General features: G+C 46.1%; 1 protein-coding gene across 8 annotated transcripts in view; it reads left to right on the plus strand.

Moving 5' to 3' along the window:
* The window catches only part of ATP8A2 (ATPase phospholipid transporting 8A2), a 729,626-nt gene that overhangs the window by 9,159 nt on the left and 700,989 nt on the right, over positions 1–19,478 (plus strand). For 5 of the 8 annotated variants that reach the window (XM_070049168.1, XM_070049169.1, XM_070049166.1 and 2 more), the window contains one exon: positions 1,371–1,641. The exons of 2 other annotated variants lie outside the window; for them this stretch is intronic. In XM_070049168.1, coding sequence (XP_069905269.1) covers positions 1,542–1,641 — 100 coding nt within the window. In that variant the 5' untranslated portion in view covers positions 1,371–1,541. Of the gene's footprint in view, positions 1–1,370; positions 1,642–19,478 lie in introns of those variants that run through there. One more of the 8 variants, XM_008259895.4, reaches the window with a different exon arrangement.

Consider the following 19,478-nt stretch of genomic DNA (forward strand, 5'->3'; position numbering starts at 1 on the left):
GGCTCAGGACCGAGTTATTCCTAATTTGAGCTCGTGGAGTGTTCTCTTGACTCTAGCATGGGGACACTTGAACCCAGTTTGCAGTTTCTTCCACTTTAAAAATGTAGTGCATGGTATCTGATATATACAAAGAAGGAAGTAAAAAAATGCAGGATAATAAAAGTACTGGTATAATGTAAGTGTACTTTTATAATAATAAAAAGCATAGAAACAATAACAAGCACATAAAATATGCAACTACAAATTACAAGGAATGCTGATAAACACTTGTGAAATCACTAGCCAATGTGAAAACCAGAACATGATCAATATTGTTGAAGACACCTGTGTGTTATTACCTAATCTCATCACCCTGGCTTCCCACAGAAGTGAACACTCTTAAATTCCATTTTCTTCTTTTACTTGATGTTTTAAAAATAGTTCTATTGCCATGCATAGTTCCCTAAACATTTTTTTTTGTTTTTGACTCTTAAAAAAATGGCATGTTGTGCATGTCTTCTACAAACTGCTTATTGCATCTCCACATCACACTTTTTTTTTTTTTGACAGGTAAGAGTTACAGACAGTGAGAGAGAGAGAGAGAGAGAAGAGAGAAAGGTCTTCCTTCCATTGGTTCACTCCCCAAATGGCTGCCCCACGGCTGGAGCTATGCCGATCTGAAGCCAGGAGCCAGGAGCCAGGAGCCAGGAGCCAGGAGCCAGGAGCTTCTTTCCTGGTCTCCCATGGGGTGCAGGGCCCAAGCACCTGGGCCATCCTCCACTGCCTTTCCCGGGCCACAGCAGAGAGCTGGCCTGGAAGAGGGGCAACCGGGACAAGAACCTGGCGCCGCAGGCGGAAGATTAACCTAGTGCGCCACCGCGCTGGCCCCTACATCGCACTTCCAAGATTTGTCTGTGTTGTGTCTGGGTGTGGCGAGGCAGTTTTCACGACAGTGTAGTCATTCGGTGTGTGGAATCACTTGGTTTTCCAATATGAACGAAAGAGCTGTCACGAGTATTTTTGCACGTGTTTCCTAATGCATTATCTAAGAAGTTCTCTCAGAGCTCTTTTCAAACTGTGGGTCACAGGTCATTAGTGAGTCATGAATATAAAGCCAGTAGACTAGAGCCAGCATCCCTAAGGGAAACCAGGGTGGGAGTGGGGTGCAAGGGAAGGCCGGAGGGAGAGAAAGGTTCAAGGGAAAAGCGTATCTTTATCACCAGAATGGTGAATGGCAGCGGAAGAAGAAAGGCCCCATGCCGCTTTGTAGCCCCCCCCCCTTTTTTTTTTGAAAACATGCAGCTGGTCCCCCTGGCTCCCTAATGGGAGTCCATGAGGAAGTGACGTAGCCATCAAGAGCGTGACGTGAACACTTTTCTGAATTCTGAAAGGAAGACCTCACAGACGTTACCATGGCAAAGCTGGAGAGACTTCTAGAAGGTCAAACAGCATGCTGCTGAGGCCGTGGGAGCTGGGAGCCACTCGCCAGGAGCATCCGTGTGCGATCTGAGTGCGTGAGCCGCTGTCATGAACTGAGAGAGCCTCCTGAGCCGTCCAGAAAAATGACAGGAGGAACACAGAAGTCAAAGAAGAAAGACTTCCGCGTCCACCGGAAACACCAGTGTGCTGGCCCCTGTAAATGTTCCCTCCTGAAGCCCCGAGGTAAGGGAGTCTGAGCTGCGAGGCCTGACTCTATAAAAGTCTATGCAGGATTGGTATAAAAGAAATGAGACTTTATTATAAAAATCGGAGAATGGCACGCATCTCACGTAGTGAGAGCAAGCGCTATTTCCTTAAGTGAATTTCATGTAGAAGCATGTTGGTGTTCCGGAGTGGGCTGTAGGGCGTATTTCATATTGTGGCTGATGATCCAAAAGTTTAAAGCCATTCCTCCAGAGTATTTGAGGGGATGGCACTGTTGGTGTGTGTAGTGGCCTGCAGTACTGGTGTTCCATGTGGGCACCAGTTCGGGTCCCAGCTGCTCCACTTCCAATCTGGCTCTCTACCATGGCCTGGGAGAGCAGTGGAGGATGGCCCAACTCAGTCCTTGGGCCCCTGCACCCGTGTGGGAGACCTGGAAGAAGCTCCTGGCTCCTGGCTTCCAATCAGCACAGCTCTGGTTGTTGTGGCCAGCTGAGGAGTGAACCAGTGGATGGAAGACCTCTCTCTCTCTCTCTCTCTCTCTCTCTCTCCTCTCTGGTTCTCCATCTCTCTCTGTGTGACTCTGACTTTCAAATAAATAAATAAATATTTGGGAAAAAAAAGTATTTGAGTATTCAGATGTTCAAATGCTTTTTCTTTTCTCTTTTGGTCAGGTTGTTTTTTCTACTTTTGTTATTACTTTTAAATAATTATTTTTGTATCCATTATTTATTTGAAGAGAGAGAGACAGACAGAAGAAGATTGTCCAACCATTGGTTCACTCTCCAAATGTCCTCAACAGCCAGGACTGGGCCAGGCTGAAGCCAGGACCCAGGAACTGCATCAGGGTGTCCCAGGTGGGTGACAGGGACCCAGCTACTTGAGCCGTCACCTGCTGCCTCCCGGCATGCACAGGAGCAGGAAGTTGGGTAGGAAGCAGAGCTGAGACTCAAACCCAGGCACTGTGGTGATGGGGTGTGGGTGTTAACCCCTGTGCCGCACATCCAGGCCTCAGATTGTTCTTCACAGTATAAGCTGACACCCTGGCCATCCGCGCATGTGAGTTTCTGGTCTTCTTTATCTTCACCAGTGTTAGTAATGAGAAATTCCTTAATTTTTGTCAGTCGAATTGGTATTAAGTGATATCTCCTGGTGGTTTGAGTTTTCAGTTATTAAATGGCTTAGTTACTAAAAGGTTGAGAATATTTTCATATGCTTTTGGCAATTTATGTTTTCTTTTCATTATATACTTGTGATATCTTTTGCTCATTTTATTACATCATTTTTTCCTATGAACTCAAAAATGTTGGCTCTTCATCTTTTATTGGTTTACTACATTACAAACATTTAATCCCACATTATGGTTTGTTTTTTCCACCTGTGATATTTTAGGGGCAGAAGTTCTTGGTTTTAATGTCATTCAACTTAATCATTTTTCCTCTGTAGTTTACATGGATCTTATTTATTGTTTAGGTATTTATTTATTTATTGTACTAGGTTCTCATACCTGGAAGTTTTAAGGTATTCGCTCATATTACATCATTAGTAGTTTTGGTCTTTCCAGCTGGAATTGGCTCTCCTTCTTTGCTTTAAGTGAACTCTGCTTTCCAGTACACCTTGAATTCCTCCTGCCATCTTGAATTCTTTCACTTGTGGAGGGACGAGACTGGAGTGGGCCCAGCCAGCGGCTCCACTGCCCACAGTACCTCGACATAAACACTGAAAAAGCTGGGCCTTCTATGTGCGTGTGTCCCACATATCAGCAAAGGGAGCTGCCACTTTTTTTTTTTTAATTATTTGACAGGTAGAGTTTTAGACAGTGAGAGAGACAGACAGAGAGAAAGGTCTTCCTTCCATTGGTTCACTTCCCTAATGGCCACTATGGCTGGCACTGCGCCGATTCGAAGCCAGGAGCCAGGTGCTTTCTCCTGGTCTTCCATGCGGGTTCAGGGCCCAAGCACTTAGGCCATCCTCCACCGCCTTCCCGGGCCACAGCAGAGAGCTGGACTGGAAGAGGAGCAACCAGGACTAGAACCCAGTGCCCATATGGGATGCCGGCGCTGCAGGCAGAGGATTAACGAAATGAGCCACAGTGCTGGCCCCAGGAGCTGCCACTTTTGATTCTCTCAGGCTGTCATGAATTTTGCCACTTTGAAGTAATTTGCTAAAAGTTTCCAGCAACCAACAATCAATTATCTGGGGATCTTCCTTGTGAGCTGATTACTTCTGACCCACCATATTCCTTTCAGTAGATTTTATACTACTAAAATATTTCTTTGTGAAATAAACAGAAGGAATTAAATATCTCCATTTAAAAAGGCTGAGTGGGGCCATTTCTAGTGGAGGTGCCAGATGGTCCACTACTTGTTTCTCAGGAACCGTGTGAGCTTCAGTGTAGGAGAGGGTACTATACTACATGTCTGATATATTTGAGGGTCCAGGTGTGCATTGAGATTCAGATTCTCCGTAGTTAGAAGGCGAAGATTTAGACCCTGGTTTATCTATTTTCTTAGTCTTTAGAGAATAAACTGTGGACTTTGTTGATTCTTTGTCTCTTTTGTCATATCTCTTTAATTTCTGTTCTCATCTTCCATATCCTCTGTCTTCTTTGGGTTTATTCTGTAACTCTTTAATTTCTAGAAATGGACATCTAGCCAATTAAATTTTTGGCTTCTTTTTCTTTCTCTTTTCCCTAATATTAACATGAGACCTTTACATTTACTCCCACTGCATCACTTTAGCATTCTAGCCCAAGGTTTTCATTTTAATATTTATTTGAAAGGCAGAGTTGCAGAGAGGCATATTCTTGGTATATAAGAAGGTATATTCTTGGGGCTGGCGCCATGGCTCACTTGGTTAATCCTCTGCCTGCGGCACTGGCATCCCATATGGGCACTGGGTTCTAGACCCGGTTGCTCCTCTTCCAGTCCAGCTCTCTGCTGTGGCCCAGGAGTGCAGTGGAGGAGAGAGAGAGAGAGAGAAGGAGAAGGAGAGAGAGGTCTTCCATCCTCTGGTTCACTCCTCAAATGGCCACAATGGCTGGAACTGTGCCAATCTGAAGCCAGGAGCCAGGAGCTTCCTCCAGGTCTCCCATGCCGGTGCAGGGACCCAGGGACTTGGGCCATCTTCCACTGCTTTCTCGGGGCATAGCAGAGAGTTGGATTGGAAGAACAACAGTTGGGACATGAACTGGCTCCTATATGGGATGCTGGCACCGCAGGCAGAGGCTTGGCTCACTATGCCACAGCACCGGCCCATCAAATCAGTATTTCAATTCCTGAGCCCTGCAGACCAGTGTCCTCCCTAGTAGTGGCTCGAGCTTATGAGGATATACAAGAAGCATGCTGATGATTCCTTTAATTCAGTCATCTTCCCTCTAATTACGTGATACATACAAGGAAGAGGAGGGTTCGGTGGCTGTGCTCACTGAGCAGGTATATGGGGCCACCTGTACTCAACCCCTGTGCCTGTGATGTCACAGATAATAAAAAGATTTTATTTGTGCATTTAACTTTCAGAGTCTTATTTAGTATCAGAACTAAGGGATGGTGTTTCTCCCTCAAAAAGTTGGTTATTAAGTGTTTCCTTATACTGTGACCATAGTGTTACATGTATCATTTCCAGCTTATAGAATTTTTGGATGTTTTATTACCTAATAGATGATTGATTTTTGTGACTATTCAGTGTGCAATAGAGAAGGTATATTCTTTATTATCAGTGTACAAAGTTTCTAACCTTACCACAAAAGTCCTATTTTGTTGGTTGTTTTATTTGGGTCTTCATCATCCTTATTTTTGGTCCACTTGACTGGTACTGAGAATGGCATAAAATCTGTCTAAATGTATTTGTATCAGCTTTTCCCTGCAGTTTCCATGGTGTCCTGCTATATCAAAGTGATTGATATATTATTTGGTGCATATATATTCATAACAGTTAAATCTGTGTTTTGAATTATGGCTTTTAGAATTATAAAATGAACTGCTTTGTCACATTTGGTTGAAATGCTACTTTGATATATTCTCAATACTTGCTTTTTTACTGTTCTAATGTACCCCTTCCTTTTTTTTTAACATTTCTGGGTCACCATATGTTATCATAGCATGTGGTTGTTTCTGCTTTGTAAGCCAAATTAAGAGTCCTTTTTCAATATATTAAATTGGATCCATCACATTTGTTGATACGATTAATATATTTCATTGTAAGTCATAATTATTTTGAATTTGTTTGTATTTCTCTGCAATGAAAATTTTGTTTAAGGTATATGAACTTCGTGCATTTCATAAATACAACTTTAAGAACATAGTGATTCTTCCCACTGTACCTACCCAACCACCCTTCATTTTCAGATTTTGAGGGAAGGAGGATGTAAGGGAGAGAGGGAAAGAGAGGGAGGGAGGGAATATCATTGTGTTCCCACACTTGGATCTACAAATCACATTGATTCTGTTAAAAACTAATTAAAAATTAAAAATTTTTAAAAATTACATCAAAAAAGGATTTTAATTCCTAGTCCAGTATATTACCCATTTTCTTAAATGTTTTTATTGTCTTTGGTCTTTGTTTGCTCACTTAACCCTTTACTATCTGGTTTGTTGATTTTTTTTAAAGATTTATTTATTTGAAAGGCAAAGTTACAGAGAGAGAGAGAGAGAGAGAGTGAGCGAGCGAACTTCCATCTGCTGGTTCACTCCCCCAATTGGCCGCAACGGCCGGAGCTTCACCGATCTGAAGCCAGGAGCCAGGAGCTTCTTCCAGGTCTCCCACAGGGGTGTGGGTGCCCAAGCACCTGGGCCATCTTCCACTGCTTTCTCAGGCCATAGCAGAGAGCAGCATCAGAAGTAGAGAACCAGGAATTGAATCAGTGCCCATATGGGATGCCGGAGCTGCAAGCTGTGGCTTTGCCTGCTAAGCCATAGCGCTGGCCCTGGTTCATTGATTTCTAATGATATCCTTTGGTTCCCACCCACTGCTTGTATAATAATCAATGAACACATCCTTCTTCTCTTTCCCTGCTTGTAGTTTTTCACTGCAACTATTTCTACCTAGTGAAAGCATACTGTTTATATACTATTCATCTACCCTAATCACATTTTTGTTTTAGTCTTCAATTTGCCTTTAAGTATATTCAGTATTCACCATCAGCCTTTTTGCTTTTGACTGGGATGAGTTCGTCCTCCAGCATCCTTCTCTCGAAGGGCTTGTGAGCACAGCACTCCCTGAGCTGTTGCACATTTCAATCTGCTCGTCTATAGCTTTTGTCTTGGAAGAGCTTGGCTGTCTCATTCTTGGTTCATGTTCCCTTTCTCCGATATTTTGGTTCCTTCTATTTCTTGAACATGTTGTCCCATTACTGCTTTGCTTTGCTTGTTGGTTTTAATGAATTGTCTGATTTCTTGACCTTGTAAGTAGGTTTGTTTTTGTTTTATCTTTTGGCCTGGAGATGCTGAAGGTTTTTCCCTTCTATCTTTAAAGTCTAATAGTTTTCCCAGGCTATGTCAATTTTTCCAGGTATTTAGCTGACATTTTCAACACATATATACTCAGATTTTCTGGTACTTCAAGAGAATTTTCTTGGATTATGACTTACGTGTTAGTTCCGTTACACTGTTTGCTTCTCTTACTCCCCCTCTGTCTTTTCTTTATATTCCTACTGTTTATTTTTCTCTTCCTTCCATTCTTCCTCCTGCATTTCCTTGTTTTTTTTTTTTTTTTTTTTTTTTTTCTGGAGGAGTTCTATGTGTGATACTATGAGATCTAATATATATATAAGTTTTCACCCATGGTTCCTGGCTCCTTATTCCCATAGCCCTTTTCTCTTCTGAGTCTCTAGAACAATGAGGTGAAAACGTTTGGCCTTTTGTATTTGGTCCCTGCAGAAGCTCCGGAAGAGCCTTGGCGTGATAAAGGTGAGAGGCAGACTGTTGGGACCACATCAGAGGCCTCAGAAGCACCCCGGAAAGCAACGCCTCTTTCTGTCTGCTCCCCCACCCCTCACCCCCACTTCACCTGCTCCTTTCTCTCTCCAAGGAAGTCTAGAGAAGCTAGAATGCACTCATCCAAGGCAGGTCATCATCTCCTCCCCTGCCTTTCTGTCTTGGAGCCAGCCATAAAGAAATTCTCTGACCCACCCATCTGCTAGTAGGTCAGAAGACCCCATTTCAGAAAAGGCGCTGTCCCCAAACCTGGGAGGAAGAGAGGCCGAGAAGAACCTGGGCAGACAGGACTTGCTGCTTTCCCTACTCTGTTAGTGTAGGCTCAGACCTTTTTGTCCAATCTCATAGCTACCTGGTTTTCCATGTGTATGTGTCGGCTGGCGCCGTGGGCTCACTCGGCTAATCCTCCGCCTGCAGCGCTAGTACTCTGGGTTATAGTCCCGGTTGCTCCTCTTCCAGTCCAGCTCTCTGCTGTGGCCCGGGAAGGCAGTGGAGGATGGCCCGAGTGCTTGGGCCCCAGCACCAGCATGGGAGACCAGGAGGAAGCACCTGGCTCCTGACTTCGGATCGGCACAGCGCACCGGCCGTAGCGGCCATTAGGGGAGTGAACCAATGGAAGGAAGACCTTTCTCTCTGTCTCTCTGTCTCTCTTTCTCACTGTCTAACTCTACCTGTAAAAAAAAAAAAAAAAAAAAAAAAAAAAAAAAAAAAAGCACCATGTGTATGCATTGAAGTTTCCTTAACAGTCCCAAAGCACAGGGTTTGGAGAGGTCCCAGGCAGCTCCTGTGCTTGGACCCTTCTGGACGTCTGTGTCTCTCTTCCTCCGGCCATTTATTTGTGTCCTTCAGAATATCCTCACGGTCAGCCAGTGAGCAAGTTTCCCAGAGTTCTCTGAGGTCCTCCAGCAAATTGGTGGACGCTGAGCAGGGTTGGTGGGGGCCCTGGGGTGCAGCTGGTCAGTCGGAAATGCTGGAGGCCTGCGCCTGACTGGCGTCTGGAGTGGGAGGCAGGTCTGTGGGCCTGAGCCCTCCGCCCGAGGGGTCTGAGTTGCGTGAATGAGAGGAACCCCTGCTGGTGCTGCTTGCCCAGGCAGGAGAACGCCCTCTGCCCTTTGGGGTCGCAGACGCCATCTGTGTGGTGAGTGTGGAATAGGAGAAATCACTCTGGAGTTAGTTTCTCCTTCCATAGCCTCCATTTCTTTGTCTTTGTTAATCTGTTTTATTTTCTTTGTTTTTCCCCCACATCCCTTATTAAATTTTTGCTTGAGTCTGTTCTTTCTTAGGCATCTGGAAATCTTCATGTTTTATATGATTATATTATTTTGCTATAATTTCTTTCCGTATTTTTGTATTTTATTTCTCCCTGTTTAGGTCCTTTTCTGTTTTTGTTTTTTAAATAATAAGATCTCATAAAAGATCTTTTTGGTTTTGTTTTCTGGTTTTTTCCCCCTTTTAAAAAACATATGCCCCAATGCTTATTTGAGAATATTGAATTCTGTTTGGAAAATCATGTGTTTTCTTGTACTGTTGGTTGGGGTGGGAGTTCATCAAGTCCATCAGTTCAAATGTTTTGATTCTTATTTTCTATTTTAGGTTTGTTTGTTGCTTTCTTTTAGTAGCCTTGTGTGGATGAATGCCCATCTAAGTGGGGTCTGAATTGAACTGAATTAGAATGATGCTGATAGTATCTGCTTGCTTTTAACAGTCTGTGCGTTTTGAGGGTACAGCTATTTGTCATTTGTCATATGTATCAGTTATCTGGCTTTTTTTTTTTCAATTTGGATTTTAAAAAATTTTCTTTTTATTTGGAAGGCAGAAAGACATATAGATGGAGATCTTTCATCCACTGGTTCACTCTCCAATTGCCCTCAACAGCCAGGGCTGGGCCAGCCGAAGCCAGGAATAGGGATCTGAGTCAGGTCTCCCCTGTGAGTGGTGGTAGCTGAGATGTTACCTGCTGCCTCCCAGGGTGCGCATCTGCACATCAGCTGGATCAGAAGCAGAGGATGTGGAACTTGAACCAGGCAGCATCTTAACCACTGCACCAAACACCTGCCGCGGGTTACCTATTTTTGCACAACAAACCACCATAACACTCACTGGCTTTGAACAAAAGCTCGGTGGCCTGTAAAGTGTGTATCAGCCAGGTGGTTCTCCAGCTGCCTCAGCTGGGTTCCTTCACGCAGCTACATTCATCTGGAGCGTTGGCTGGGGATGGGCCCAGCCGAGGCGGACAGCTCAGACTCTGCTATCAGGTTTTCATGCTCAAGGCGATGATCAAGTGGGGTAATGGTGGAAGCTGCAAAGACACTTGAGGCCTGGGCTACTTGTACTGCAGGCTATCCATCCAAGGAGATCATAGGATTCACCCAGGTTCAAGGGGCGGGAAAAGAGTGTACAGGATCATTTTACAAAGGGGCGTGTGGACAGGCAAGGGGTCATTGATCAGTGTTTGTGAATCATCTACCACATGGAAAATCCTAGTTTAAGAGCACACTATTCTGTCTGGTAGCCTAGTGGATGTATGGTAAACAATATTTTTTTAAAGATTATTATTTATTTATTTGATTATTTATTTATTTGAGAGGAGAGTTACAGGGAAAGGGAGAGACAGAGAGAGAGAGGTCTTCCATTCGTTGGTTCACTCCCCATATGGCCACAATGGCCGGAGCTTGGCCAGATCAAAGGCAGGAGCCAGGAGCTTCTTCCAGGTCTCCCACGTGGGTGCAGGGGCCCAAGCACTTGGGCCATCCTCCACTACTTTCCCAGGCGCATTAGCAGGGAGCTGGATTGTAAGTGGAGCTGCTGGTACACAAACTGGTGCCCGTATGGGATGCTGGTGCCACAGGTGGAGGCTAGCCTTCTGCTCTTCAGCACAGGCCCCACAGCTGTTTCTTATCTGTTGGTTTTTTTTTTTTTTTTTAAGGATGCGAGGGAATTTGGAGTCATGTGCCCCTCAACTTTTGCTTTTCTTTTGTTGTTGAGGATTCTAATTTTCCCCATGTGCTTCATCCCCAAGTTTCAAAGCGGACCTTGCTTGTCTTTTTTTTTTTTATGATTTATTCATTTATTTGAAAGTCAGAGTTACACAGAGAGATAAGGAGAGGCAGAGAGAGACAGAGATCTTTCATCCACTGGTTCACTCCCCAGATGGCTGCAATGGCCGGAGCTGGGCCAATCCGAAGCCAGGAGCCAGGAGCTTCTTCCAGGTCTCCCACATGGGTGCCGGGGCCCAAGCACTTGGGCCATCTTTCACTGCTTTCCCAGGCCATAGCAGAGAGCTGGACAGGAAGTGGAGCAGCTTGGTCTCAAACTGGCTCCCATATAGGATGCCAGCACTGCAGGCGGCGGCTTTACCTGCTATGCCACAGCACCGGCCCCTTTTGTATTTTTTTTTTAAAGATTTATTCATTTATTTGAAAGTCAGAGTTACACAGAGACAGAAGGAGAGGCAGAGAGTTGCTTGTCTTTCAAAGCCTCTCTTCCCTCAGAAGTGATATTTTTATGTGACTGCACCCACTTCAGGCCCTGAACACTTTTTTTTTTTTTTTTAAGATTTATTTATTTACTTGAAAGTCAGAGTTACACAGAGAGAAGAGAGGCAGAGAGAGAAGTCTTCTATCCACTGGTTCACTCCCCAGTTGGCTGCAACAGCCGGAGATGTGCCGATCCGAAGCCAGGAGCCAGGCACCCACTCCGGGTCTTCCTACGCGGGTAAAGGGGCCCAAGGACTTGGGCCATTTTCTACTGATTTCCCAGGCCATAGCAGAGAGCTGGATCAGAAGTGGAGCAGCTTGGACTTGAACTGGTGCCCATAAGGGATGCCAGCATTGCAGGCGGTGGCTTTATCCACTACACCACAGCGCTGGCCCCCCATCCTAGAAGTTAGTACTTTGATGTAATGGGGGACCTCAAGAAGTTCCTGGGGAAATATAACTAAAATATAAGTTTACTTTGGTACAAAAAATTTTTTTGAAGTCTGTGCATAGTTTTTTTTATAATGTGCATTTGCCATGAGTTTTTTTTTAAAGGTTTGTTTATTTGAAAGGCAGAGTGAGAGAGGGAGCAAGCAATGGGGGTGGGGGAGAGAGAGCAATCTACCATTGTTGGTTCACTCCCCATAAGGCTGCAATGGCCAGGTCTAGGCTAGGTCTAGGCCAGGCCAAAGCCAGGAACCAGGAACGCCACCTGATTCTCCCACATGTGTGGCAGGGGCCCAAGTACTTGGGCTGTAATATGTTGCTTTTTCAGGTGCATTAACAGGGAGCTGGATCAGAAGCAGAGCTGCTGGGACTTGAACCAGTACTCTGCTCTGGGATGCGGGCATCACAAGTGGTCACTTAACCAGCTATGCCACAGCACTAGTCCCCCTGTGAACTTCTGAAAGACCCCTTATAAGTGTGGAATTTGTTTTTGCACTGAAATCAACTTGTGTTTTAATTCCATTTTCTATGAACCTTTGAAGTTCCCTTGTATGAGGACTCTCTTCCAACATTTTCACTCTTAAAGGGGAGTTTTCTTCCTTGAGCTGCTTTTAGGCAAAACACACACCCTTTCTTCCTTTATGTTCTCCTCTGTGGCGCTCTCCCGGCTCTCCCCAAAGACGGGTCACGGGAGTTTGGGGTGTGCCTTCTCCTGGGCTCCCTGTTTATTTTCCCCGGCAGGTGATTTGAGGATGGCAGTCTCCGCCATCTTCTAGCCACATTGAGAGCACCTGCTGCTCTTCTTGTTGAGCTGTGGGTTTCAGCTGAGGATGTGCGGGGCCTCGAGCGTGTGCCCGGTGACTTAGGGCTCTGCTCGGTGCATGGCCCATGACCATTTCTTTCCACCTCCTTCTCTCCATGATGCATGCTATTTGGGACCTTTTCTTCCCACCCAGACATGTGCATTCATTGCTTTCTCAGCTGAAATTGCCATTTGCCCTGCAAGTTTAATTTTCCCTTTGAAGGGCTCAGCTCATTGGTGGTGGTGGTGGAGGCATTTAAGGTTCAACTCTTCTACTTCGGGTTGGATTTAGGATGCCAGGTTACCTCCAGAGAAAAACCTGTCTTAGAAGTTTTCTTGGGGCCGGTGCTGTGGCGTAGTGGGTAAAGCCTCTGCCTGCAGTGCTGGCATCTCATATGGGTGCCGGTTCGAGTCCCGGCTGCTCCACTTCCGATCCAGCTCTCTGCTATGGCCTGGGAAAGCAGTAGAAGATGGCCCAAGTCCTTGGGCTGCTGTACCCGCATGGGAGACCCAGAAGAAGCTCCTGGCTCCTGGCTTCAGATTGGCGCAGCTCCAGCCATTGTGGCCAATTAGAGAGTGAACCATCAGATGGAAGACCTCTCTCTCTCTCCCTCCCTTTCTCTCTCTCTCTCTCTCTCTCTCTCTGCCTTTCCTTTTCTCTCTGTATAACTCAAATTTCAAATAAATCTTTTTTTTAAAGAAGTTTTGTTGCTAACTATGCCCATTTCAGCGTACTGTTCTTTTTTATTTTGCATAACCTTTCCCTCTGCCCACCCTACCTCCCCCCAACAAGGGCTTTGGAGACAGACTTTAGCTATTCCTGGAGTCTTTCTCCACGTGTTGCCTGTGACACAAGGCTGCCGGGGTGTGTGTACGTGGTGTGTGTGTGTGTGTGTGTGCTCCAATGAGGACTGGAAGATGTGCACTGGGGTGTTGTCTCTGCGAAGCAGCAGCACACGGAGATGAGATCTGGGAAGATGGAAGGGTTTTCCTCACTCTGTGCGTTTGTTTTCCTGATCCCTGAGGCTGGTGAGGAGCACAAAGCTTCATCCTCGAGTATGAACTTCTGTGTAGCGGTGATGGCGCCTTGTGACTCCAGCGTTCACTGCTCCAGCCTGGGTCCCCAGGGGCTGTCCTTCAGATTGCAGCCATTGTGCTGAGTCATGCTTACACAGCGCCAGCTTCCTACCTGGCTCCACAGCACGGCGCCATCTCCTCCTGCGTTTCAGGGCATGCTGGGAGTCCTTTCTCTTCCACTGGCTGGGTTGGGCCCCTGCTTGTTGCCACCATCTTTGATTTCTGACTTTGCTCCTTCTTTCACGGATATTGATAATTTACCTTTTTGATATTACTGTTATATTCATGATTTAAACCAATTTGCCTTCAGGTTAGGATGATCATCATTCTTGCTTTGACTGGAAGTGGAATTCAATGACTTGTCTCAGTTCACTAGCTGCTTTTCCATCAAGGTCTTTCACTGAGATTAAATGGGAAGCTTCTGTTTTTGGAACCACTCTGTGTGTTTGCAAAAGCACCCTTTCTGTGGTATGGGGGAGGGAGAAGAAGGGACAAGAATATTGAAAATGCAAAAACAGTCTCTTATCTTTTTTTTTTTTTTTTTTTTTTTGACAGGCAGAGTGGACAGTGAGAGAGAGAGAGACAGAGAGAAAGGTCTTCCTTCTGTTGTCTCACCCCATAATGGCCGCTGCGGCCAGTGCACCATGCTGATCCAAAGCCAGGAGCCAGGTGCTTCTCCTGGTCTCCCATGTGGATGCAGGGCCCAAGCACTTGGGCCATCCTCTACTGGCTTCCCGGGCCACAGCAGAGAGCTGGACTAGAAGAGGAGCAACTGGGACAGAATCCGGCGCCCTGACCGGGACTAGAACCTGGGGTGCTTGAACAGCAGGTGCCTATTGAGCTGCGGCGCCGGCCATCTTATCTTAGGGATGTTTCCAGACAGAGGCAAAACAGGGCAACAAAAATGCAGAATGGGGGTTGCCAGACTGCCTGCGAGCCATCCCCAGGCCAGCTTTCAGCAAATGCACCTGTCTTCTAGCTGCTTGAGCCATCTCCAGCCAGAGGAAGGCAGCCACTGAGTAAAAATCAAAGCACTCCGGGTGGAGGAGCTGCTCTAATTCACTCTACCTGGCCGAGGGGCTCACTCCAACTTTAGTTTAATGCTGACAGAGAGCAGGGCTGCCTGTGCTCAATTGTTTTCCAGGAAGGTCAGACCCACTGGCCACTGAGAAGGCCAAATGCACATTTCAGATGCAGGTGTTTGGCCTGGCACTTAAGACACCTGCATTTCACATCCAAATATCTGGGTTTCATCCATGATGTCAGCTCCTAACTCCAGCTTCCTGCTAATGCAGACCCTGGGAGGAAGAGATGATGGCTCAGGTCACTGGGTTCCTGCCACCCATGTGGGAGATCCGGATTGAGTTTCTAGTTCCTGGGTTCAGCCCCTGGGCTGTTGTGGACATGTTGGCATGAACCAATGTCTATTGCCTTCTCACTGTTTCTGTTTCTCAAATAAATAAAATAAAAAGCAAATAATATTTCTCTTTTGAAAAGACTGGTTTCTAGTGGCCAGTGGTAGTTAACACTGCTGAGTGTTAGAGAGACTGGAATTTTCAAGGAATTATTTCTGGAATTAAAAGACATTTATTTTGGTGCAAGAATTTTCTGGGGGCCGGCGCTGTGGCATAGTGGGTAAGGCCGCTGCCTGCAGTGCTGGCGTCCCATATGGGCACCAGTTCAAGTCCTGGCTGCTCCGCTTCTGATCCAGCTCTCTGCTATGGCCTGGGAAAGCAGTAGAAGATGGCCCAAGTTCTTCAGCCCTGCACCCACGTGGGAGACCCAGAAGAAACTCTTGGTTCCTGGCTTTAGATTGGCCCAGCTCCAGCCATTGTGGCCATCTGGGGAGTGAACCAGCGGATGGAAGACACCCCCCCCACCCCGCCTCTCTGCAACTCTGCCTTTCAAATAAATAACTAAATATTTTTTTAAAAAGAATTTTCTGAAATCTATGCATATGAGGGGGTCTTCAAAAAGTGCATGAAAAAAGGCCGGCGCCGCGGCTCACTAGGCTAATCCTCCACCTTGCGGCGCCGGCACACCGGGTTCTAGTCCCGGTCCGGGAGCCGGATTCTGTCCAGGTTGCCCCTCTTCCAGGCCAGCTCTCTGCTGTGGCCAGGGAGTGCAGTGGAGGATGGTCCAAGTGCGTGGGCCCTGCACCCCATGGGAGACCAGGAAAAGCACCTGGCTCCTGGCTCCTGCCATCGGATCAGCGCAGTGCACCGGCCGCAGCGCGCCGGCTGCGGCGGCCATTGGAGGGTGAACCAACCAACAGCAAAGGAAGACCTTTCTCTCTCTCTCTCTCTCTCACTGTCCACTCTGCCTGTCAAAAAAAAAAAAAAAAGTGCATGAAAAATACAAACTATGAAAAAGGCTTTGCATTTATTGCAATAAGATAAACTTACCTCTTAAATTCATCTTTCCCATGAATATTTTCAAGTACCCTCATATTTTTACTGCATAGCTCAACTAGGAGCAATGGTTTTTGCCTTTGTCTTGTAAAGAACCATAGAGAGTGAATAATTCCCATCTCATTTCTCCTACTTCCCATTCCCAGTTTGTGTTAGCTATATTGTTTCTACTTTGACATGGTTTATGTCACCAATTTTTCTAGAACAGTCTTTTCCTAGTTACATAGTTGTAACTCTAATCTGTAAGCTACTGTCAGGAAAGAAGAGGTGGAGTGTGATGCCAAAGCAGACCAGGTGCATTCAGAAGAACAAAGCCTGGGAGGGGCTCACTCCCAGGTGTACGCACGGCAGAGCGGCCAGCGAACACCTGGCGGAGAGAGCGAGAGCACTTCCCTTCCAGACTAGCATTTTATGCAGTACAAAGTGGGGGCAAGGGACTCGGCGGGTCTGAGCTAAAGCTGAGCTTCCGAGATAGACTGAGAGCTCAGGCTGCTTCTAAAGGTCCTGCGAGATCACAGTGTGGGCTTGGGCTGAGGCTGCAGCTGGACTCTGGGGCTGAGCTGCTGAGCTGGGGGGAGGGCTCAGCCTGGTGGCTGGACTCTTCAGATAGGGGTGTGTCCAGCAGTCCAGGCAGGGCAGAGCTGGTCAAGGCAGGGTGGAGCTGTAGTAGCAGGGCAGAGAAGTGGGGCCTGCTTGCTGTATGTAGCTGAGAGGTCATCTGGATCCAAGGCTTTTTGTTTTTGCTCCATCACCTACAATCATTCAAATTCCAGTCTTACCACCAGTCTTTGGTAGTGTACATTCCATTTTGATCCCACATTGGTTGGTGGGGTTGCATCTCTAGAATGTTTCTCCAGAAGACTCTGTTGGCTCCATGTTGCCAAGTTCCTTTATGCTAATTGCCTTATTTTTCTTTAAACTGTCTGCCTTTATTGCTTCTATATATTTTTTCAATTTCCCCCAGTTGTAATTCAGTCTCACACACTCCCATTTCCTCCCATAGACATCCCTCCTGAAGCATCTACCCAGTGGCCCCAATCTGGGCCACACACTGCTGTCACGTATGGCATTTCTTTGCTATGCCCCTGGGTGGAATCTGTGGTTTCCTAGATCCCGTGTGCCCCCCACCCCACGCCCCTTTGTTGTATTAGTCTCTTGTTTTTCTCGAGTACATCTTCCAGTTGCTTCTTAGCCAAAGGCCGTGTAGACCATAAGCTCTATGAGTCACTGCAGGTTGAAAATGACATGATTTCACCCTTACCCCTTGTGATTCGCATGTTTGGTTGTGTATACGATTTTAGGCTAAAAATAGTTTGCTTCCAAAAGTTGAGGGCATCATTTTTTTGCTTTCTGCCATCATGTTAGTAAAGAAGAAACTTATTTGTGCCTTTCTGGGTCTCATTTCTTTCAGAGTAGCATGTCTCTTTGGGAAACTAGCATCTTTTTTTCTTGGTGTTCTAAAATTTCACAGCATTTCACTTCAATGTGGAGGTTTTTTTTAATTCCTTGTGTTGGGCATATTGAGTAGTTTTTTATTTTTTGACAGGCAGAGTGGACAGTGAGAGAGAGAGACAGAGAGAAAGGTCTTCCTTTGCTGTTGGTTGGTTCACCCTCCAGTGGCCGCCGCAGCTGGTGCGCTGCGGCCGGCGCACCGCGCTGATCCGATGGCAGGAGCCAGGTGCTTCTCCTGGTCTCCCATGCGGGTACAGGGCCCAAGCACTTGGGCCATCCTCCACTGCACTCCCTGGCCACAGCAGAGAACTGGCCTGGAAGAGGGGCAACCGGGACAGAATCTGGCGCCCCGACCGGGACTAGAACCTGGTGTGCTGGCGCCGCAAGGCGGAGGATTAGCCTAGTGAGCCGCGGTGCCGACCGTGAGTAGTTTTTTATTTAGGAAACTTTCAAATAAAACTCTAGAAATTTTTCATTTTAACTCTTTAAAAGGTTGTTTCTACCTATTAATTTTCTCAGTTCTCTCTTTCTGGCACTCCTATTAATATCAACCAAATTGATGTTTTTTAAATTTCTTCTGTCCTAATTCCCTAGATGCTTGGCTGCCTGAGGTTCTGTGCGCTGGGCTGGTGGAGGTGTCTGTGTGTTGGGGACCACGTCTGAGTTTGTATCTGTGCTTATGCACGCATGCACAAACACGTGCACACATATCTGAGGGGGCTTCAAAGAGCTATGGAAAAATCAGTTTGTTTTGGGGCAAAAAATTTAAAATTCATGTTTTTCTTTCATAATGTGCATTTCATAATGTGCATTGTCACTTGAACTTTTTGAAGATCTGATATGCATGGATTTCAGGATTTTTTTTTGCACCAAAATAAAATCTTTTAATTCCATTTCCCACGAACTTTTAGAAGTTCCCTCCTATGAGTGGCCACACATGTACCTGTGTGTGTGCTTTGCTGACAAAAATCTGAAGAGAGCAGGGTGGGCACATAATCTAGTGGTGAATTCAGACTACCTGAGTTCAATGCCCAGCTCTGGCTCCTAACTCCAGCTTCCTGCTAATGTGGTCCCCGGGAGGCAGCGATCATGATGCAAGTAATTGGGTTCCTGATGCCCATGTGGGATACTTGGATTTTCTGGGATGCTATATTTCTATAGTGAGCCACTGAAAGGGTCTCTTTCTCTTTATATCTCAAATTAAATATACATATATGTGTGCGTATGTATTTGATTATACAAAAACCAGACAAATCTTTACTAACAAGGATCTTTCTTTATCACATGGTCTACAAACCAAGATTCCCACACTAAAGGAAAGGAACTATCTGATATAAGGAAATTTCCTCTCCAGACTCTCATTGAGGTCCACTTATGTAAATGAAGGATTCAAATTTGTTCAGTTCTGATTGGCTCATGCAAATGAGATGTTGTGAGTTGTTTGGTTTGATTGGCTGACCACAGGTTGCAGTCCAATGGTCAAGTGTGGCTACTCCTGAGAAGCAGGAACTGAATGATGTCAAAGCATTTGTTCAGTGCTTTTCTTTTTTTACAGATTTATATATTTATCTGAAAGGCAGCAATGGCCACATCGACCAGGGCTGGGCTAGGCCAAAGCCCGGAGCCAGGAACTCTATCTGGATCTCCTATGTGGGGCCAGGGGCCCAAGTAGTGGCCCATTTTCCACCGCTTTCCCAGGCACAATTAGCAGGGAGTTGGATCAGAAGTGGAGCAGCTGGGACTCCAACTGGTGCACTCTAATATCTGATGCTGGAATCGCAGGTGCTCACTTAACCTACTGTGCAACAATTCTAGGCCCCCAAATCTACATTTTTAAGAAGCCCTTAAAGGGATGACTCTCTTAAAAAAAGGATTTTGTTTATTTTATAGGTAGAGTGACAGAGAAAGGGAGATACATAGAGAAAGGTCTTTCATCTGCTGAGTTACTCCCCAAATGGCCACAACAGCCAGAGCTGGGTTGATCCGAAGCCAGGAGCCAGGAGTTTCTTCCAGGTCTCCCATGTGGGTACAGGGCCCCAAGGACTTGGGTCATCTTCTGCTTTCCTAGGCCATAGCAGAGAGTTGGATCAGAAGTGGAACAGCTGGGACTTGAACTGGCACCCCTATGGGATGCTGGCACTGCAGGTGGCGGCTTTACACACTACACCACAGTGACAGCCCCTCCCTAATGAATTTTATTTTTGGTATTTCATCTATAACTCTTTTTTTTTTTTGACAGGCAGAGTGGACAGTGAGAGAG

This window comes from Oryctolagus cuniculus, chromosome 9 (assembly GCF_964237555.1).
Source record: "Oryctolagus cuniculus chromosome 9, mOryCun1.1, whole genome shotgun sequence".
Classification (NCBI taxonomy): domain Eukaryota; kingdom Metazoa; phylum Chordata; class Mammalia; order Lagomorpha; family Leporidae; genus Oryctolagus; species Oryctolagus cuniculus.